At 38.7% G+C, this 23,785-nt stretch overlaps 1 protein-coding gene across 3 annotated transcripts in view; it reads left to right on the plus strand.

Annotated features, from left to right (window-relative positions):
• The window catches only part of tafa3a (TAFA chemokine like family member 3a), a 156,429-nt gene extending 132,970 nt beyond the window's left edge, over positions 1–23,459 (plus strand). For all 3 annotated transcript variants that reach the window (XM_088422871.1, XM_088422869.1, XM_088422872.1), the window contains 3 exons: positions 10,086–10,235; positions 12,642–12,766; positions 22,797–23,459. In XM_088422871.1, coding sequence (XP_088278997.1) covers positions 10,086–10,235; positions 12,642–12,766; positions 22,797–22,808 — 287 coding nt within the window. In that variant the 3' untranslated portion in view covers positions 22,809–23,459. The remainder of the gene's footprint in view (positions 1–10,085; positions 10,236–12,641; positions 12,767–22,796) is intronic.
• The last annotated feature ends 326 nt before the right edge of the window (positions 23,460–23,785 follow it).

The following is a 23,785-nucleotide window of genomic DNA, read 5'->3' on the forward strand; positions in this document are numbered from 1 at the left end:
AATCAGTTTCTGATAGTGGGGGACATTGGTAGAAGTCCATATACACAATCAGTCCACTGGTATTTTCTTGCCCAGAAACATGGCGACTGACCGTATACTCTTCCATCCTGTGATAAAGTCATCATGCCTGTGATTAGGTCATTGTACCTGTGATTAGGTCATTTGGTCATCGTGCCTGTGATTAAGTCCTTAGGTCATCATGCCTGTGATTCATTGCAGCTGCAGGAAACTTGACGTTTCTAACCGAAAACATCCATGTCTACCAATATACATGTCGCAGAAACAAGTATGGGATAACCTATATACAAATGTTCTAATGCGTAATTAATGTTGGTATTGAATATTGTGTGGTAAAAGTTTATTGTTGTTTTTTTTGCAAATATAGACAAATATTCCTGTAGAAACAAGGCTAAAAGTAAAGGGGAAATAAACTTTTTTCTCCAGTGCTCATGAAAACCGATCAGACTCAGGTAGCTAATCGGTTAGGGTTAGGGTTAGGGTTATGGTTGCGCCCTGTGTAAAAGGTGCACAAACTCTATTTGGTGTCACTGCACCAAAGCATTGATGGTTGCCCACCCCTGACGTACCCATAACTTGCTTACTGAAAGTAGACTGCACTTGCCGGAAAAAACTGATGCATCTTAAATTCTATGCCGGCACAAGTCTAGTTCAGCATGTTTGTGAATCTGATAGACACGCTACATCCCACAGCGCATTCCGGTGAATGCTAACTGCTAATTTGGTTCCCAAAATTAGACTAGATTTCAGACTACCTGAAAGATGGTCTATTATGCGACGCAGGTGCTACAGACCCAATGCAGGTAGTGTAAACCATGTGTTTACCATGCTCAAAATCTAGCAAATTACCAAAAGTAAGAAAACATAATAGATGTGCATACTTAGACTGTTCATTGCGCTAGAGCTGCAACTGAGCACCTAAATAAAGCCCTCAGGGACGGCGTTTTCCTTAGCGCTATTAATGCGCTAAGCATCAACAAAGCAAGAACCTATTGAAAATATAAATGATAGCACTCCGATGAATTCTATTATATTTACTCTATTTATTGTTCATATTTAATATGCACCAATCGAAGCAACGTTCCCAATTGCATTGTTTACCGGCTATACAATAACAATAAAAGACACCCAAACCAAAGTTTTAAAAGTGGGGGTCAACTAATCAGCGAGATCGACTTGTTCACGCAGAAATATGGTTCGTGTTGGACAGATACCAACTCCTGTAGTAAAATCCCATGATAAAATGTCATTTAACGTCCAAAAAATAATTGTTTAGCATTTACATCGTGGCGCAAATTGAATGACTGGTTGCATATGTATTCTTGAGCTTATCAATCAGCTTTGGTGGATCTGATGTTTGCTGCAGGAGAGTGCTATTGATTGTCTGAAGGGGGCGCCGGGATTCACGCCAGTCCTTGTTAGTGGTCTCTGTCCTTTCAGCTTTCTTTCTGTCTCATCTCCTTCCTGCTGATGTGATTCTAACTCATGGCAGGACTAAGTGTTTTAATAGAAATGTATTGATCTAAAAAACACACACAAACAGGACTGGACCTTGCACCCACCTACACCTCTGTGCTATACGCTCTCACTTGATTGCGTATGAAGAGCAGCTTTGTTCTTAATCAGCATGACAGGGTTTCTATGCTGGTTTGCTGGGCCACTTTGCACCCACAGAATCAAAGACTGCGCTTGCACATGCACTCACACACATGCTTACACGTGCTTCCTCCGTGTTCTGTCAAAGTGTCCTTGAAAAACACATTGACCTATTAGTTTCTTCCCTTTGCATGTACTGTATGTTCTCCTGTGTGCATGCTCCTTGGAGGTTCATGCAAAGCAAAAAAAAAAAAAAAAACACACGTGTGAAACAAGTGATTCATGCCAATAATAGACACGACTTTAACATTTGAATGAATGTTATTCAATCACAGATGTGGACAAAATGGTCTGTTTTGAGTTATGCGGTTCTAAGTTTTAAAAACTCGATTTAAAAAACTCGGCTTGTATTCGAAGAAATGCGGTGATTTTAAGATGCCGTTTAATAATAAATAATACTAATAATAAAATATGCTGAAACATTATTTTTATTCGTTTGAGGATAAATAAGTTCACCATTGTAAAAATCAAACCAAATGCAAATGGCTTTTATTTTAGAACATAACATTATTCTTATTTCACTATTTCCCTCCCCTTTTCTTTCCCCAAAATCGCCTTCAGTGATTTAAATTTTATGTGTGTATATATAAATAAATGGCACTTCCCACAAGCTTTTTTTACTCCACATAATCAACACAGTCCTGAATTCTTTACTATCACAGCTTTGGCTTAACGCTTTTTAATAAGTCATCTTTCTGAGGTTTTTTTGGTCCTCTGTTGCACTATTCTCAGTGCGTTGGCACAGCTCCTCAGTCAGATAGTTAGCAGCTGAGGCGGAGTTAGATGCGTTTATCCTAATTATAATAAATTTTAATTTTCGTGCCGAATTGTGACCTCGAAAACAAGGTACGTACCAAACTGTGACTTCTACTATTTGTTAGCCTTATAGCAATGCGGCCTGACTGAGTTCGGCAACTACATTGTTTTAGTAACAATGAGTTAAACTTATTTAGGCAATTACACTTTTAGGTTAACGACATGTGTATTACTATGCTAGGCTAGGAACAGTGGGATCTTTTGTTTACGTAACAACATTCTTTAGTCTGACAGTAATTGTTTTACCTCTCCCAGGTGGGTGTGTGCTTATCTCTGCACCATGGACTTGTCTTGATTGCCTATTGTCTCAGCGACATTCCCCCAAACCACATCTGAATATTCCCTCCATGTTAAGACTTCTGGCAGATTAACTTTGACCGGGAGCGTGCCAGTGGCTCAAAGATAATCACACCAAGGTCACATAGTCTGTCCTCTTCTTTTTTTACTTTATTTATTTAATTAATTATTTTTGCATCAGCAAGACGGCCAATGAGGTGAAAACGTGCTTAGTCGAGACTGCTACCTTTCGTGTGACTGCATATCGATAGGAGTGAATGTTTTTAATGTTGCAAATGAGATCTCCTGATTGGGAGCTAATGGGTAGATTCACTGCAATCTTGTTTTCAAATCAGGATCCTAATTGAAAATCTTCACAGTTCTAGTTAAGTCTCCTCTGAAAAATTGTTAAAAAAAATATACATTATCAGATAGTTTTTAGCCTTCATGGTGAGGTACAAAAACAAATGCTTAGAAAGCAATGAATACAAACAGGGGTGCACATAATTTTATTTGTGAATTTGTGAACCAGGATGTAGTGTTTAGTACGCACGCTTTCCTTCATTAAAAAGTCTTTCTCAATGTCATTGTCAGTGTCACTCCCACATTAAGCGCACTGTCTGCGTAGTTTGTGTGGTGTATGACACTGAAAAATAAAAGTTAACTATTGGACCGAAACAGAGACAGGACTCATAGTAACAAAGGAATGCAAATTTAACAACAAAAGATGCACATAAGACGCGAGTGGAACAGAGATACAGGGGAACAAAAACTAAACATACTGTGGGTCTAAACGGAGACCAAAAGGAGACATCGGCAAAACGTGTACGGTTTGAAGTCCTAATATACCACAGAAGTCAGGAGAGGCAGAACCGACAGAACGATGACGTCGACTCGTAACGACTAAAAGTAACAACAGAAATTGCTCAGAAATAACTCGAGGAACAAACAAAGTGAAAACATAAACAGACTCGAAAATACTCACAGAAGTAGCAACAGAAGAATTAACAAGGACACGAGAATGATACAAAAGCCCGACAGACAGTCCAAGTTGCTTCATTAAACAATCAGAATAGGAAGATATGGGAATCACATCCTTAGCTTAATAAAAGATGAGGAGAACACTATTAGACCTTAACCCTAATTCTTAGGGTCCGTGTTGTTTGTCTCGCAATCTAGCAAGAGTGTGATTCGCTATTGTTTCTCAATAAGCATATTTGTTTGCCATAAGTTGCGCTACATTCAGGTGCTCTTTTCATACTTGTCAAGTAAACGATGGCTGAAAAATGTTGACCCTGTATCAAACGCACCTTGTATTCTTTGCTAGCTGAGGACACGAGTGGTAAATCTTGCACCACATTTAAGTGTGCGTCAAGCCACAGCACATCTTGGAGCCACTTTTCAGGGGGAAAAAAAGTTCATAATGTCCTTTAAGACTGGTATTTTTCCATCAAAAATAAAAACAGCAAACATTATTCATATTAATATAAGAATGGAGAACAAAAATTATATATAAATTGCAGATGTGTCATTACTACCAAAGTTCTGAAAAACTTTAGAGACTCTTTTCATTGGGTTTATATATTGATTGTAAAACAATCCCTGAAGAACAATAAAAGAACACTTCTATGGCAGTTCTGAAATTGATAGATTAAATTGCAACATGGATGAAGAATTTACTACTCATAACCATTATATATATATATATATATATATATATATATATATATATATATATATATATATATATATATATATATATATCTATATATATATATATATATATATATATTTAGAAAAAAATATATTCAAATATGGTATGAGAGGTTTGGCACTTAAATGGCTAAGAAGTTATTTAGATGATAGGATTGCACAGTCCAATAATATGAAATTAAGTCAGTTGAAGATAACTCATGGGGTCCGTCAAGGCTCCGTACTTGGTCCGAAATGATTTATTCTCGATATTAATGATATTTGCTGTGTCTCAAAAATTCTTAAGGAATTAAGTTGTCTTTATAAAATAAAAAAACAAGAAAAAACATGTAGCCAATGTGTTTTAAGTAAAAGATGTTCATTTATGTATTAATTATGGAATAGAACTGGGAAGGTGTGAATAACTATGTTTAAAGAGGTAAAAAAAAATACAATGTTACAAAGATATCAAACAATTGTAAACCTGAGAAATAGCACAAAATCATTCATCCATTCCTTATATTCCGTTAATGGCAAATATTTCTTTTATGTCTTACTATTTATGATTCAGTTGTACATTTACATGATGACATGATTAGCTTTTAACATGAACGTCTTCCTTTTCTTTTAGAAACATATACATTGTAGTAACCAAATATATTGACCTTTTTTTCTGATTGTGTTTCTTTTTATCAAATTTGTCCTTATAGGTTCAATCAATCCACAAAAAAATATGATTATATTAGTATTTTGATTGTTCTGTTAATATTGACCGTAAGGCAACAACAACCTCACCACCAAGAAAATAGTTGACAACACATTGCGCTGTAATAAATTAAGATCTTGCAGTTCCACGGACAGGCCCTCCTTCACTTAGCCAGTGAACATTTAATTTACTCCGGAGTTTCAGAGAAAGTGCTGTGGTCATATGAAACCAAAGTTTAGCGTTTTGGCATCAACTCAACGGGCTGAATCTGAATATCGCCCAAAGAACACGATTTTCATTGATTTATAAGTATAATTATCTTTGTTACTGCAGAGCCTCCATATAAAGCTTAAGGTCAACAAAGCACTAGAAAAAGCATTCACTATGATAGAGTGAGGTTCCACACTCCTGCAAACTTCACAGGGAACGTATTATGGAAAATTGACTTTTTAATTGCTTCTATAGAAATTGTTGGGTCTCTGGAGTTCCTAACCACCCCTCAAGTGTGAAATTAAACAACTAAGTAAATCTTTTGTGAGCCGTCTGTTTCTGAAAATAGATCTGTGAGCAAGCCTTTCTGAATTTTGAAGGGTTGTGACAGTCCCCCCAAGTCGAATTTCTCTGCCCATGACTTGCAACCGAGGCTGGGTGAAGATCTGCTCTTTTCAAGCATTGGCTGAAATGGCTGTGGCTATTTGTGAATTGTGTATTGTATTAAACTGGTTGAAGTGATTGCCGTATTGAAGTCATGAATGCTTTCATAATTTCATACAAAATCAAATTAAATCAACACAAATATGTTAATAAATTTGTTATATATAAATTATGACTCATTCAATGCCAAAGACCTGATTTTATGTTTTTTTTTCCAAGGGACAGTGTGTAAGATTTTGACCGTTTTTCATTAAAAAAGAATAAATTAAGTGATTGTAAATTTCAAAAACTTGCAAATGATTTTTTTCTTAATGACCACCAGTATGTTTTGAATATAATCATACTGTAGGTCTAGTTATCATTATATTATATTACATGGGGGGTGGCACTTCTCCAGAGGCAGCCATGTTTGTTATAGCTACGGACAAAGGTAAATGCAGCACCTGCAGCACATCCTGCTGGCCATAATGAATAACTAAATCTTACACACTATTCCTTTACAGAGTCTATGTATATATATATATATATATATATATATATATATATATATATATATATATATATATATATTTATTTATTTTTTTTTTTTTTGGATGGAGAGGGGGCTAAAAACGGCTTGTACTAAATAAATAAAGTTCAACTTTAGGTACTAAAGCTAGTAATGATCTAAAGTAATTGATTACTTAATTTATTTAGCACCAGCTTTTTTTAGATGGCCGTTTAGCCATTAATTTAAAAAAAAAGTACCTGGGATTGAATGTATGGACTTGAAAAGTGTAAAAAGATGTTTTAGGGATTGAATGAGTAAAGAACTAAGGTAATTAACTATTTCAGGTAGTTAACGCTTTCACTGCCAATGACGGCTATAGACATCAAAGAAGATTTTTTTTTTAAATGACCTGGCAGTGGATGAGTTAATAACCCAAATTCTTTCACGGACCTCCGGCATTTTTTTTTTAAATGACCTGGCAGTGGATGAGTTAATAACCCAAATTCTTTCACGGACCTCCGGCAGTCAGGCCACGGATCCCCAAGGGTTTGCGAACCCCGCTTTGAGAACCACTGCGAGATATTAAGTTTGTAATTCATGTCAGTTTGCTTATGAAGTTTTGCCTCCATGTAGGACAAATTATGTGTTTATTTTGTCCTTCTCAGACATAGGCGAGCTAACAATTAGCAATGGTATCACAGTGTTAGATTTAGGTTTCTGTCACATTTTCAATTAGATTAGCAACTTGTGCAAGAGCAGGTATAATTGCTGTGACCTTTATTCTTGTCATGGCCTTGAGTGTTCCTATCTATTTGCTCACTTTGGTACAGTTACCAGTTGATTGTAGTAAAGTTTGTAGAGTCAACAGATCAATATCTTATGTCACGCTCTTGTGGGTGTGGATAAGGCAGTAAAGTAGAATAATAGTAGCATAATTTCTGACAGGGGTGCATCTCATCTGTTTCAATATTTTTATGTCAATAAATAAACAAATAGTCCAACCGGTAAGATACAGTTGTCAATGTTAGCATAGCGGGCATGAACGACAAGAATGTAATCGCCCTTGAGACACGAAATATTCATTCTCGAACGGTAGCACAACACAGATGTTGTAACAATACTCACAGGCATACATTATTTATCCTCTGCAAAGAATGAATAATATCACTACAGCTTACTGAGGCACTGAGAGCATTTATGTTAGGAGCATGGTCACGGAACATGTTTAACTTGCATCTAAGGGCTCCACTGTAGGCGTGTTGTGAATACAGCACATGCAGTCTTGTGGATCTAATTAGATTGCGCAGGTGTATCTAACGTCTTGCTGTATTATCTCAAAGGGTGGAATATGCCCACTCGTCCTCCAGGAGGGGTACGGGGTCAGCGGAGTAGCTGGTGCTCAAGGATATCATGCCAAGAGGGGCCGGACCGGGTTTCTCCGCATGGGGGTTGACCTGGATTTTAGCGAGCTGGGATGTTTGGATGTTGGAGGCAAGATTGTACTCAGAAATTACTCCAAGGCCCTCTCAGGACTCCTAATACCAAAAGGGAGGCGTGGGGGTTCACGAAGGTTCCGCAGCTCGACCTTCCCTCTCTCCACAACGCCAGATTAAAGTAGAAGCAGCTGTTTGTCGACAGACAAATAGCTCCTCAATGGTGCAATTGTATTGAACATTTCCTCGACGTGTATTTGTGGTGCACCGTGTGAACTCCTCAGGTGTGCATGCATAATACATGAGGTCTCGCTGAGCAAGCTCTGTGTATTCAACAATGAAAGCTTTGCACAGTCATGTGGGAGAAGAGCACTACAGTCGTTTCTTTTTTTCCCGTCCAAACGCTGCTGCTGCTTGGTCAGCGTCTCAGTGTGATATGATAACAGAGGTGCTCAGGCAGGCATGCGCTACAGCGTATGACAACAAAGTCAACGCTAATCCCACTTTTGGAAGGTGAGCATGACACCTTCTGAAAGTAAAACCGCTGTGCAACCGTAAGTGTGCAAAGAAACTGTCAATAATGCTTAGGATAAAAGAAAAGAAAAAGAGTTAACTCATCAGCATAACGTGAAAGTAAAGAAGTAAAAATGTTTTCTGGACACATACCCCGACAACAACTATCTCTACTACTGTTACTAAGACGACTAATCCAATTGATATTATTACTTACACTATTAGGACTACCTCTACAATTGCAATTACTGCCACTATTGCTGCACACTACGATTATTATTACTACGACATCTTTTGCAACATCTCAAATGCACTGGACTATAAACCGAAGGTATATGCTGGTATATGTAACTTAAATTTTCTTGATATATTTTTTAATTGTCTACCAACTGCAACTCTCTTTAACAGACTGAACATGCCTGCATATTTAGTCCCAACATTATATTTATAGAAAATGGATGGATGGATATTACCAACAGAATACTGCAGAATTAAATAACAGTTCAAACTTGAAATCAATACTTAGATAGCATTCTGTCTCCTGTTGTTTAATTGACAGATTATTTTAGTGAACACACTGCAAATAAATTTTATGCACAGTATATATAATATATACAATCATAAATTTATAAATTCAATCATATATACTGTATACCGTATATCAAATTTACACATCACAAACTTTTATACAAGATCTTATTCAATTTAGACTTATTCAATCATATATACTGTATTCCGCATATCAAATTTACACATTACAAACTTTTTTTTTTTATACAAGATCTTATTCAATTTAGACTTTTTTTTTTTTAATAATATATTTTAAAACTCTTTTTGAGTACAGCCATTGATTCACATTGATTTTTATTTCATAGTTGTTTTGACTCCTTGAACACACGTTTGCTTGACCGGTGGGAAAAACCAGCACATAAGCCGCACTGGACTATAAGCCGCAGGGCTCAAATCATGATGAAAAAGTCACGGCTTATAGTCTAAAAAATACAGTACTAGCATTTCATGGCTAAGAGCCAATTAGAGTGATTGTCACGGACACCGCTTTGCCTACAGATGTTGAGCTCCTCTCATTTCTTATTTTCAAAATTTCTAGCTTTTTCGACCTGGAATTTATGGTCCAAAAGGTGATATCTAATCGCCAAATTAAGGAGTGTCTCATTTTTCTTAAATATGTATCAAGGTGCCAGGATCACGCATTAAGGAGTTAACTCTGGCTAGCGCAAATAGAGGGACGTCTTAGGTATCATCTGCGAAAGTCTTTGAGCTCTATGATGGTGATGCACGAAAATGAGTGTGTACCACCTGGATGTTAATGGTGGCAAACTTCAAAATTCAAATTCTTTCTATGGGCACTTGGGACAAACTAACGTGCAACAAAATATAAGGTGGACATTTGATGTGATGGTAAGTATTTTATATTTGTGACTGTGACACGCATAGTCAGATTCATTTCACTTCATGAAGCATGACTGTGGAGCGCATAGCAAATGAGGTCCCAGCCATGATCAGCAATCATTTGAGGACAAATTAAGTCGAAAAGATGCTCCAACACATTGTTGATTTGTTTCCAGTTAGCCTCATTGCAAGCTTGCTTACTCGCTGCTAAGTCAGACCGCAAAAGCATGAGGCATTTTCCCCATTAGTCAGCAAATCGATGAATTTGTCATTTGCCAGCTGATGATTACAACAACGGGTAAAAAAAAGTCCATTGTTTCAAAAGTTTTTTTATCATTCGATCGTCGCACAGCAAAACGGGCATCAGTGGGTACCTATGGACTACCCACCACACTAACAAATGTTGCTCCTGTGCCTCCAGTTCACGTGAAGGCGGGAACCTGCGAGGTCATCGCCGCACACCGTTGCTGCAACAAGAACAAGATCGAGGAGCGGTCACAGACTGTCAAATGCTCCTGTTTCCCGGGACAAGTGGCTGGAACCACGAGGGCTGCTCCGTCTTGTGTGGATGGTAAAAGCAAGCTTCTTTTTTCTCGCGCTGACTGAAAAAGTAAGATTTAGAAGAAGATAAAAAAAATAAATAAATGCGGTGCAGTGATGCAGTTTGATTTGATTATTTGGGCCGCGGGCCATAACTAGAGATCAAATCAGTTGATTCACTTGGCACTCACTTGTTGAAGCCTGAACAGTTCACCAGAGGAGACAGCATCCAGACCGGGTCATTTAATATCACGTCAATTGAGGCCTCTGTTGCAACTGAATCAATCCATAACGCAAGTTTTCCCCGACAGGAGCCTCCTCCATGTTGACACTCGTCTCGACATTCTGCGAAGCCCTTTGACAGCTTCAGAGGCTCACAGCCAACATGGGTTGCTTTGATTTGCTTTACAACCCCTGTTGCACATTTCAAATAATTAGGCATTTTACTAAAAGTGATTTTTTTTTTTTTTTTACGAGGTTCTGCATGCTTTCTGCTTTCTTGGTAAACAAAACTATTTTCAAATAGTTTTGTTTACCAAGAAAGCTACTGAGAAAAAACGTTCCGTTTTTAAATTCAAACAGAAAGGTGAGCTTTGATTTTATTGTCACTGTTCTTAACATGCCCACCAGGATTGCACTCCTCATGGAGGTGACATAATTAACATTGTCTATAGTGCATTTACCCTGAACATTATTACTTATTAATTAAAAATGTATCATCTGACGTTGGCAGTGATTTCTAAGAAATAGCAGTTAAATAACAATGAAATATTATTGCATTAAATGGTAAAAGGCACCACAAAGTTCTGCACTCACCTGTTGCAATCTATACAACACAAAGTAGCCTGTTTTGGTAGACATGACGCTAATTTGGTCACAGTAGACTGGGCTTGGTGGAAAAAAAGGGTATCATTTAGCTTTTGTGTCAGTGCAAGAATAGTTCAACATGTTCAACATGTCAGTAAATGTTCAGTTGGATGCGGCGGCTCTCACCCTGTGGTAAAAGGGGGTTTATTTTGTGGTGCTGGTGGCATAGACACGATTCCGCTGGAGTAAAGGGAGGTGCAGGCATAAGGATTCTGCACTTGGAGATATGTGGAGTAGATGTAATCATATTTCTTTTATTAATTTGTGTGTGTGTGGGGTGGCTGGGTAAATGACGCATGGTTGAAGGTTGTCTCAAATTTCACAACAGTGTGGGACAATCCCTCTAAATTATTGAATGAATTATAATCATGGACGAATGGATCTGTGATTATTCTTTGTTAAATGGATTGAATTGTCCACCCATCCATTCATCCATTCTCTTAATCACTTATCCTCACGAGGCATCGTGGGCATGCTGGAGCCTATCCCAGCTGTCTTCGGGCAGTAGGAGGGGTACACCTACAGGGTGCCAAACAGTTGCAAGGCACACAAAAGCAACTTACAATCGAACCTAAGGACAATTTAGAGTGTCTAATGTACCAGGCACAGGGAGAACATGCAAACTTCAGAGCAAGAGATGAACCCACAACCGTTACATGTTTACCAGCCTGCCACCCTGCTGTCCTGTATAGATTATTTGGCAAATACGAAGGTAAGGTAGTATCCAATTGCACATGTCACATGCACAGCCAATTGCATCATCCACAAGGCAAAATCCTATAGTTTACTGTACATGTATTAACATTTGCCAATGTCAAGTACTGACCTGCGACTACATTGCTACTTCTGCAATGATAAACTTGGCATGCATATGGCACACCCTGAATTTTAAGGCAAATGAGGGTTAACGCCAAGATTGGCCAGGACTCATTTCGTTCTGTCCCACTATGACTCACAACGCCCCACTACAACCGATTCTATCATGTGCCAGGAAATTACAAAAAGATGATGAACGCCACCCATATGCAAGACTTTTTGCTTAGGGTTAGGGTTGGGGTCCCCCGCCACACTCCAAAAACGTGCATGGCAGGTCAATTAGACTTACTGAATTCTCCTTAGGTGTGATTGGGTGTGTGAATGGTTGTTCCTCTCTGTGTGCCCTGCAATTGGCTGGCAACCAGTTCAGGGTGTCCTGCCCCTACTGCATAAAGCCAGCTGGAATAGGCACCAGAAAGCCTCCAACCCTTGTGAGGATAAGCAGCTCTAGAAAATGGATGGCTGAATGGATGTATCAACTTTGGGTTTATTAAACTTGCCCAAAATTGACATTGTGTTTAAGTGAGTAAATTACTGCAAGACAAAATCATGTATTCTTCATTCATAAGATTTGAAAGGCTTTATTTTTAGTAGTAAATGTATCTTCAGTTACAATTTGGATGTGTTAAAAAAAAAAATCTTGATTTAATGTCAAAATTTTCTTTCTTGATTTGAAGTCAGAATTGTCTTTCTTCCTTCGATGCTTCCTTCATTTTTTTCATTATTTTCTGTATATTTTTGCTATACTTTACAGCATCCATTGTGGCACAGAAGTGGTGGTGCCAGATGCATCCCTGCATGGACGGAGAAGAGTGCAAAGTGCTGCCGGACTTTAAAGGATGGAGCTGCAGTACCGGCAACAAAGTGAAGACCACCAAGGTGAGTTTCATTTATACGCTTAGCAGACCTCAGTTGCGACATGGTAAAACAGCAGCAGTGGTACGACGCTAAAAATTACAATGGATATTGAATATTTGTTCTATCAATTGACATTAATCTATTCCAACAGTGTATTTTTTACATTTCCTAGCATTTCACTTTGGCTGCACTGCCTCAAGTAATCTATGCTGACTTTTATCCGATCAAATGTCAACCACTATGTATTACCACGACAACCTAATTTGCCCAAGGCCATCAAAATCAGCAGAGATGGCCAATTGAACTTAAACGAGATAAACCCATCACAAGTTTAATTTGCCTTACAGGTCAGCTTTCTGGCCCAAAATAAAGTCGCCATTTTTCTATCATCTGGTTGGTTGGACAGAGCAAGCCTAGTTCGACTAGCAAAATGCATGCGGCGATTTTCTAACAAAAATACATTTACGAATTACTTTATTCACTTTTGCTAAGTTATATGATAAATATTGTTTACAAACTGCTCAAGAGGATTTACTGCGCATGAAAGAGTTCTGCTCCGCTAAGTTGCATTCTTGTATAGTACTGATGGTTTTACACTGAAGGCCTTAAGCATTGCCCCCCCACTAATCTCTATATCCATCAAGAAGAACATGACCTTCAGGATGGGGAGAGAGAGATGATTATGTACAATAATAGGAGAAAATAAAAGTAAAAATAAGGTTGAATCCTAACACATACCAACTTTCATGAGGTGTTTTCAGTGTTAAATGACATGTAGAAGCACACGGCACTTGTGAAGATCCTGAGCAGAGCAAGCAATTATCACATATCAGAATGCGCTCGAGGGTGCGAGGCTGACTTGAAGTGGAATTAGGACGATGATTGAGGGCTGTGCTGGTGGTAGCCATCCGTCATGGTCCCTCCCCCCAAACCTCTGCCCTGCTCCGTGTTTGACTCGCCAAACGCCGTGTCGCCGAGTCGCCTCGTCCATTATTCATGTCCGCAGGAAACCCGGACGAAGGAGAGTCTTTTATTTTAGCCGGGTTAATAATTCAGGCTCTCCCACATTGCCACGGGGGGGAAGCAGAAACACGGGCGGAGACAAGCCAGGTGGCCCAAGAAGAACTCATCACAAGCACAATGACTCAGGAGCGTGCTGCACATTTTATGCTATAAAAAATTGAATGCAAAAACATTATCGATTTTCATTGATTTTGTGTAGCTCAGCTAAAGCTGCGGCTAATGTTCCATGTTTGCGCCTTTCTGGTGATAATTTCAATAGATTCTCTTGACAGTTTCAAGGGTTGTTTTTGTGATTACCAGTCATAAATGGTCATCAAATGTTCAAAGAGCAGTTCCTAATCTTTTGGTTCGAATTTTGTTTTCTAAAGACGTCTCCTGTAGCCATGCAGATACAAATACAATGAACTCCTGTTTACTATGAAAAATATGTTTGAGTTATGTTTCAGACTAACCCGCAATAATACAAACTACACAATACAGGTACATACCCTGGTATTGTGAAGCTTTCCACATTTTTAACATGAAAAATTTTCTCTTCAACGTGACGATGTACAACTGTTTCCTTAATAGTCGTTTATTAAGCATAAGGCACCTTAAAACGAAACACATCATAATAATATTAACAACAACAACACCAATAATAATAATAATAATAATAATAATAATAATAATAATAGGCGGGTTGGTGGCGCAGTGATCAGCACGTCTGCCTCACTGTTCAAAGGTCCCAGTTTAAATCCACCTCACTCCGGTCTTCCTGTGTGGAGTTTGCATGTTCTCCCTGGGCCTGCGTGGGTTCTCTTCGAACACTCCGGCTTCCTCCCACACTCCAAAAATGTGCATGGCATGTGAATTGGACATACTGAATGGATTGTGTGCGTGAATGGTTGTTCGTCTCTGCGTGCCCTGCGATTGCCTGGCAACCAGTTCAGGGTGTCCCCCGCCTACTGCCCAAAGTCAGCTGGATAGGCGCCAGCAAGCTTGAGACCCCTGTGGGGATAAGCGGCTCTAGAAAATGGATGGATGGATAATAATACATTAAAGGCAATTAAAAAACAAAAAACAAATTCAAGACACACCTTTACTCTGCTGGAATGAAGAACTCTATTGATATTGATTTCCTTCATATCTCCTATTCGTAGTCAGTTTTCAATTGATCCTAAAACTCTCCAGTATTATTACTCCACTCATTCCTGCAACCTATTGATTTTGAAGGACATAACCCCAAACATAAGTAAAGAACGGTAATCTTGTAGAGACATCCAATACTTGGGGTTTTGCTGATTACAAACTGCAAGTGAAGGAAAATGCTCAATATACAACCCGAACAAAGGAGAGTCTTTTTTTTTTTTTAGCCAAAATCAAATACAAATCAACATTGCAGTGTCGCAGAATGCAATTATCAAATCACAAAGACTATAATTAAAAAAAAAGAACTAACTCAGTTTCATTTCATTCAGTGGGTAGACTCTTTATCTTGACGCAAACTGTAGTAAATTATGTATTACTACAGTGTCTAGATAAGTTGACTGACTGCGACATAGTTCATTTACATATCATGAAACATGACAACAGTGATGTGATTATATGCATTTATTTTTCAAAATCCGTCATAGTTGCGTATCTGGTTTAACCAAATTGTTCCTTCCCGTAGCTTGCACTCTGCTCCGTCCATAGTCCTGCTGTCAGTGATGACAATCTCCCACTTCTTGCTTTCTGTCAGTCAAATCACAGAAGCCCCAAGATACTCTGAATTTTTCCCATTTGACAGGTGCGGGCATTTGCAAGTGATTGCTTTTCATGATAGTGTGGGGAAAACAACAATGTGGCCACAGACACAGTCACACCTGCCTGGTTTCATCTCACAATAATAACAAGAAGTGAAGGCAACCGGTGACCCTTTTTGTTGCACGCTCTCACGCCTTGCACGTAAGCGTGTCTTAAGCTTAGGTGACTTTTCGTGTTGAAAGTTGCAGGTTTTATCTCAGAAAAAAAGATTGTGATCGCAAAGTACAGTGGGCCCCCATGTTACGAACTTAATCCGTTCAGCGGCTACGCTCGTAACTCGAACTGCTCGTATGACGGGCAATCCAAACCTATGATAATTAGTGAATGCGAGCAACGCGTGCAAAAACCTTAGGTAAAAACATCATGACTTTATACACATATTAAAAATGAGGAACATAATCTACTGTACAGTTAAATTAAATAACATATACAAAGGAAAAATGACATTTACCTTTGGGGCGATGTGACTTGAGCTGGGCGGAGGCGGAGGGGAGCAGAGACCAACCCGCAGAATGTATTCATTTATTTTCTTAAACGGAAACTTTTCTCAAACTAGAATATATCACCGGCGATTTCCTTCTCTTTAATCCATAATAGAAGAAGCCTCTCCATTTTGTTGTCAACCGAGGTCCGTACCCTGGCAAGGTAAGTCTTGCCCTCAGAAGATTGCCGAGCGGTTACGGCCATACTCACGAGCAAGGTTAACTATGCGTGCGCCTCCTTTGTATTTTTTTTATTAGTATTATCTCCTGCTTCGTTTCTATTGTCATCATCCTCTTACTTCTTCCTATACCGCCACTAACAATTTTAGCAGCCACGTCTAACATATAAGGTTTGCAAAATCTTCACAACACTGACCAGCTGTGCCATCAAGCTAGATCCATGTTTTTCAACCGCTGTGTGCCGCGGCGTGCCGCGGCATTGTGCCAGCGACACAGATATTGTCAGTTGTGCCGCGGGAAATGATCCCCCCCGGTCCGCTGTCTAAATTTACGGCAATGACTGAGCCGCGGACAGCACCCACAAGGCTTTAAATGTGACGCGGTGATCAAAAGGTTGGGCAACACTGAGCTAGATGAAGGCGTTCGGCCAAGCATATCGGCATTTCTGAGATTGACGTGACGCCGGCCAATAGTATATCCGCATCTCCGTGAGTGAGACCGGGACTGTACCTTAATCGACCAATAGCATATCGGCATCTCCGTGAATGACTCCGTGACTGACACCGGAAGTCGAAAAGTTTGTAAGAGGGGGAGTTCGTAAACCGGGGCCCACTGTACTTCTGACACTGCAGGATGTGTTGTTACTGAACAATGGCAACAAAAACCGATTCAACGCTCATAATACCAGCTCACGCATCTCAGTGGTCCTCAAACTTTTTGCACAAAGTACGACGTCGAAAAAATTCATCACTGTAACTACACTGTTTGAATATGAACAAATTCAATTCTTATTGACAGTTATATACGTCAAAGAGCCCTGCAATTGGCTGGCAACCTGTTCAGAGTGTTCCCCAGCCTACTGCCAGAAGCCAGCTGGGATAGGCACCAGCAAGCCTGTGACCCTTGTGAGGATAAGCGGCTATAGAAAATGGATGGAAGGATGGATATGTCAAAGATTCATTTGAACTGGGCTGCTATCGAATGAGTTAAAATATACTGTATATTTTTGTTAAATACAAATGTCCCCGAAATAAATGCTATAAAACAGCTCAAAAAGAATAAATGCAAATAAACGTGAACTGAAAACAAATCGTTCAAACATCATGCACACTTTGAGCATTACATTCAGAGTTCCAAGAGGAACCATGAAGACATTTTCAGAATCACTGCTGTAGATCTCAAAGCCTTTCTAGTGGCAAAAAATGTGTGATGGTAATAATAAAATAGGAAATTGAATTGACAACATGTAGAAGTGGTCCAATGCGTCCAAATATTGGGAAACTTAGTAAAACTTTGAGATTTGATCTTAATCAACATTTGAAAGATTTACAAATGGATTCTTTTTTTCTAAACTGACAGTATAAGAGAACAGCATTTTCCAGTGGAAAGTTAGCTGTGTTTTATTTCCATGTGAACAGGCTCACCTCCCAGGCACAAGTTGTTATCCTCCAAGCGTGTGATTTTTTTTTTTTTTTTTTTTTTTTTACTGACAGGCTCTGTTTAAACACAAATGGATCTTGTATGTTCATGCTGGGAGGTGACATTTACATGATGGATTGCTAGGAAAATGTTGTTTTTTTTAAACCACTGATTCTTTTTATAGCCTATAAAATTTTGCCTGAAGGCTCATATTGGCAATAAGACAATCTGATGATATTTAACGGGGTAGTCAAATAAAACAGTTTCATAAAGGGAAAGTGTGTAAGATTTTCATTACAAAGGAATAAATTCAATGATTGTAAATTTCACAAACTTGCAAATGAATGTGTTCTTAAAGACCAACAGTATGTTTTAAAAATATTCATAGGTCTAGTTATCATGAAATTCTATTACATGGGGGGTGGCACTTCTCCGTTATAGCTATGGACAATGGTAAATGCGGCACCTGCAGCACCAGCATCACCTGGTTGGGGCTCATCCTGGAGCTGTCACCCCTCCGCATTGAGAGGGTGCAGGTGAGATGGCTCAGGCATCTTATTAGCATGCCTCCTGAACACCTTCCTGGTACGTTGTTTGCACTTAGGTAGCGTACATTTTGAATGTTGTACTTTTTTTCCTGAAAGAGTGGAATCAGTACTAATACAGTAGTCTATCTGCAGTTTTAGGCATGTTACTTCAAAACTGCATTGCATTATTTATTGTCATTCAAAGCCCTGGGAGCTTTGATAGGGGATGCTGTTGTGTACCCTATACTGAAAAGATGTCTCTGTAAGACCTCTTTTCATTCTGTGAAGCCCTTTGAGACTTCGGTGATTTAGGGCTATATAAATAAAATTTGATTGATTGATTGATTGATTCCGAAGGAAAAGTAATTAGCTACATTATATTATTATTGTATTTGAAATGTAAGGCATTACACGACTATTGCATTAATTTTACATTACTCTCATCAAAATACCTGGAAATATGGATTTGGCATTCTACATGTAGCTCATTACGCTCATTACATTTCTCGTGGAATGACCTTAAACTAAACTTAAGTAAAAATACATGCTCAAAATTATCCCAAAATAAAAATTACTGTTTGCGTGGACTTGTAAATAATGCCTAAATCCCTGGAAATGTAAAATGAAAATGTACAAATATAATGACTTAAACAAAGTTTATCTGCTTACCAACAATACACCAGCGCCATTTCAAGGCAACCAAATGAACTGCATTCATTTTATCTAGCGTTTTTTTTTTGAGGGGGGGGGGGGGGGGGGGCTATACTACATGATACACCATACATGAGCTAAAATAAATGTGCGTACTCTTTTACCTGAGTCTTGGTGAAATCTAGGAACTGATACCCTACTTCGCGGGTTTCAGACTTCGCGGGGGGTTGACATCCCCCATTAACCGCGAAGTAGGGGGATCACTGTATTCCCAACACTGTTTATCCGTACTGTACTGAAGTACAGGGTGTCATTACATTTGCAACCTATGCTGAGTTGGGTGCTTGACACCAACTTGGAAAATTCACCAGTCTCAAGTCTTTCTTTTGTTTGATTCCGAAGCAGCAGCTTCAAACCCTCAGCAGCTTTCGTCTTCTCAGCCATCCCCTTTTGGGTGATTACTCATCGATAACGCTCACAGCAACATCCAAGACACGCCCATCGTGCTTGATCATTCCTGCACTGTCTCCCGCCTTCTGCTGCAAGTGCAGCTGAAGAAAAAAAAAAAAAAATCTTTTTTTTTTTTTTTTTTTCTCACTGTTCTCAAAGTGAAAATGAGATGGCACATCCCGACACAGCAATCCCCATCTTCTGCTTTGGGTTAGCACACTTTGACAAAACATGTATTGCCTTGGGAAGGGCAGCACCTGTTACTGTAATGTCCATAAATATTTACACCGCAGGAATTGCATAGCTGTAATGTAATGCATTCCCTTCTTCATGCATGGCAGAGGATTAAACATTTCCGTATAAGTACCGCATATCATCTTATAAATTACAGAGCTTTTCAAAATGTATTCATAGCTTGTCTGGTTTTAAAATGAATTATTTTTGTCAAGATCCCCTTTGAATGTTTACCACTGTCCCATACAAACAAACCACAAAACTTTTATGGCATGCACACCACACCTCAAGACGCTCACCACTTCACCATTTTCTACATCACTGGTGTCAAACTCAGGGCCTGGGGTCCAGATCCGGCCCGCCACATGATTTTAAGTGGCCCACGAAATGCTGATTTGACTTCAGTTTTCTGACTAAAATGCCACATTTGCAAGTATTCTTCAACTTTTAAAAGTTTTAGGGGAAAAAAAATAAAACAGCACATTTTTTTTCCCCAATCTCTCTTTTGAACAGTATTTACCGGCCTCTGATTTCAAAACTAGCAAAAGTGTGTGACAAACTTGAATATTTTTTTGACTTTGTCATTCCGGCCCTCTGACAAAAACTATAACTATAAAGTGGCCCGTGATAAAAATCAGTTTGATACCCTAGCAGATTTACCATTATGTACAATCCATTTTAGTAGATTGGGCTAATTTTGCAGCAAAAGAACATTTTAAATATCGTCACTTTAATGTATGCAGGTGAAATTTCAAACTGGAAAAAAAAGTTGTTTTTTTAAATGCTATTAAATATCAAAACTGGTCAAATTGTACTGTAACGTTATGTAAGGGTTTAAAGCGATACACTGTCGTGAATCCCTAATCCACCTTGCTTATGTATGGATGGTAAACACTGTTGCATTATGTCTGCAGTCTCTGGCTGCCAACTGGCTCCTTACACAGCAAAAGAAAACCCGAGTTGCCAGATGGCGAAGAACGCACCTTGGAAAGGGCCCACATTTGGCAGGTGTTTTTTGTGTGCACTCTGAATGCAGCAAAATTATGAAACCGATGGCAAGAAGCAGAGGTTCATATCTGTACTGGAGGTTATATACAGTATGTGTAGTGCCTTCTACAATTATTGGAACACTTTTAGCTTTTAATGAATGTTTTCTAAATAGAAGGGAGAAAAACATGTTTTTAATCAGTCTTAAAATTGCGGACTTTCATCACAGATGAAAGTCTCACTCTTGGGATGGGATCAGTGCATTGATGTTGCCTACCTTGAACGATTTGTCCTCTTAAAATTTGAACATCGTATCATTGAAATGTTATTTTGGTGCATTAAAATGTTCCGTATAAAAAACAGTTTTTTGGGACCAACTATGTTTGTCCAACAAGTGAATAACCTCACCCCAACATGCCCGTAAACACGATTTAGTTTTTTTCCACCTTTCTCAAAGACAGCATGTTTATCCTAGTGGAAAGGTCCTAAACGTGCACATCATTTATCAGCACCTGCTGGAAAGTTGAAAAATTTTAGTATTAATAACAGTAAGTTGGCAGACACCAGTTTTGCCACATTCATTAAATTCGAATTTATTTTACCACTACTGTATATCATCATATATTATTTATTATTATTATATATATTGTTTTGAACTCCTGTTAGACAAATTCTAGGGTTTGTACATTTGTGAAATCCAGGGGATTTGCCAATGCCATTTAGTGCCAACCGGAAGAAGGCAAATTTCATATCAGCCTGAGTGGTCCTCTAACAACTCAGGGGTTGCGGGATCGATCTCCAGCCGTGGTGAGCAATGTGGAAATATCCTTAAGCAATAGTAACTGAACTCCTTGTAGCCCCTGATGCTGCGTCATCAGTCGTTAAATAAGTAGTCCATGTAAAGCGCTTTGAACAGCTTATAAGTGTAAAAGCACTTTATAAATTAAGTACAATTTACCATAAATAGCTGAGCAATGCTAAATTGTGAATCTTTTTTTGCTTGTTCTGTCTAATGTGGACGGAGAAAAAAAGTTTAATGATCATTTCTAAGTTCTTTCAATGCTAAATACAGCATTTATTAAGTTTGCCTCATTTTATTTTTAAGAACTGTCCTTTACTAGTAAACTCAATAATGCACAAGACATTGAATCAAAATTTTTTCCCCCGAAAAAAAAAAAAAAAAAGACAAGATCACATGTTCTATGGTATCGCTCTATTCCAATCTAGTCAAATGCCAAATGGATATTTTTTCTTTCCTATGATTGCAAACTGATTGCCTTTGGGCCTTTGGGTTATTTTAGGGCCAGGTCATATTCTTTTCATGAGAGGAAAAAATATGAATAAAACATGGAAGCTTTTTCAAGTGCCCTTAAAAATGTTACTTAGCACTTTCTCAATTTTTGAAAAAAGTATTAGTGAAAGCGGGCTATTGGAAAATGTTATGGAAAATAGAGATAGAGATTAAAGCCATTGATGATTTGTAACTTCATCAGATGTTTGCACTTCATGAAGGCTTATTATGCCCACTGGCTATTGCCTCGAGGACCAAATAAAAGTATGGGTAAAGTTTCACCAAACAGTAGGTCAGTTCCACGTCACAACCGCGGAGCTGTGCCGAGCTCTGTGTTGACAACACAAATAGTGATTTTCCATCTTAAGTAAAAGACGCGTTTAATGCTGATGATTGTCGGCCACAATCTTTTCTGATCAGCTCCCTGAGGGAAAATGACACTGAACGCATCCCACACGATAGGATAATCGCTCAGTATAATCTTTTACTGAGCCGATGATCAGACCTTTACTGACTTATACCGTAATTAGGGGAAAATAATGTTTGAATTTGTTTCCCAGCGTGTGTGTATTCTGCATTCGTCATTATTATTTTAAAGTGGAGAACTGTCTTCCCCAAACTTTCAGCACAATTCAGTCGTGGCAAAATATTTATCCTTGGCAACATGGCTCGGGGTTAATTCTATCCACATACAAGTGTAGGAAATTTTATTATTCACAGGCTTCATTCGTCCTACTTAAATGGCAAAGTACTCACACATTAAAGTGTGTGTGTCGCGCATGCATGTGTATATTCATTTTCATGTGATTTCAAAATGATTGCCTTCGGGTTAAGTGTTGTTGGTGGAGCGAAACAGAAAAGAAAAAGCGTAACACAATCGATACTAGCCGCCCCCATTTGAAGGAGGCGGCGTTCACTTTCACATATGATTGATGGTGTAGAGACGCACTTTATTGTACGTTTTATGGACTGTTGTTTATGAGCACTGCTTTCTAACTCTGCTTTCACTCTCTTTCTAGGTCACACGATAGTTGCCTGTTTGGGGCCAGGTGTCGTTTATTTCACAGTAGGACACTCGGATATCATTTTTTTCCATTGGATTGTTGGAAACGGGAGACCAATAGGAACTTTGGTCACGGACGGACACTCCCTGAAAAAAGGAAAAAGAAATGGGGCTTCATTTAAGACTGCGCATCCGAAAACGATTCCCAACTTTAGCGTCATCAGTAACTCGCGTCCCCGCCAAACATCTCTTTGTATTATAGTTGGACTCCCATGGACCAGAGGACTCCAACATGAAGATATTTATTAGCTGAAAAACTGTGGTTTATCATAACGGAAAAAAAAAAAAGAACAAAAGAAGAAAAATGTGACGTGATACCTTTGTGTTTTTTCTCACCGCATAGCGATCCCGAGACGCTCAATGCATATTTGTGTTGAAGATCAAGTGAAATAAGCATTTTCATTCCTTTTAGCCTTATGAAGAAGCTACATTATGTTTCATCGAGTTGTTAGGCTACCAAGTCATTTGTGCAAAGACTTTTCATGTAAGAAGGGTGGCCGTGCTATGATAAAAACACTGGTGGAGTTTTGCCAAAATGTTTAAATGTTGTTTTCAAAGCCAGACAACCACAATGGATTACAAATGTCAGTATTATCTCAATAAATCTAACCTAATGGAAGTTGCAGTCTGGTTGGATTTGGAATTTCGAGCACTTTTCGGAGGTTGCGCAAAGGATTTTATTGAAGTATAAATAGGTCGGCACAGAAGAAAAAGTGTCTGATTCTGATAAATCCAAAAAGCAAGGAATCCATCTGAAATCATTGAGAGAGACGTGATAATTATCTCTCACCCTGAAACACCCCATATCCCATTTGAATAGTTTCCAACAAGTCTTCTTCATCTTATGAGCCTTTGTTTGTTTTGAGCCGTAGTTGAAATAATATATCCCGTTGTCTACAAAGAGAATTTTCGTCTTTGTTGTTTTGGACCGAATGATTTCCCCCC

The sequence above is a fragment of the Hippichthys cyanospilos genome, chromosome 9 (assembly GCF_059441005.1).
Source record: "Hippichthys cyanospilos isolate Australia breed blue-spotted pipefish chromosome 9, RoL_Hcya_1.0, whole genome shotgun sequence".
NCBI lineage: Eukaryota > Metazoa > Chordata > Actinopteri > Syngnathiformes > Syngnathidae > Hippichthys > Hippichthys cyanospilos.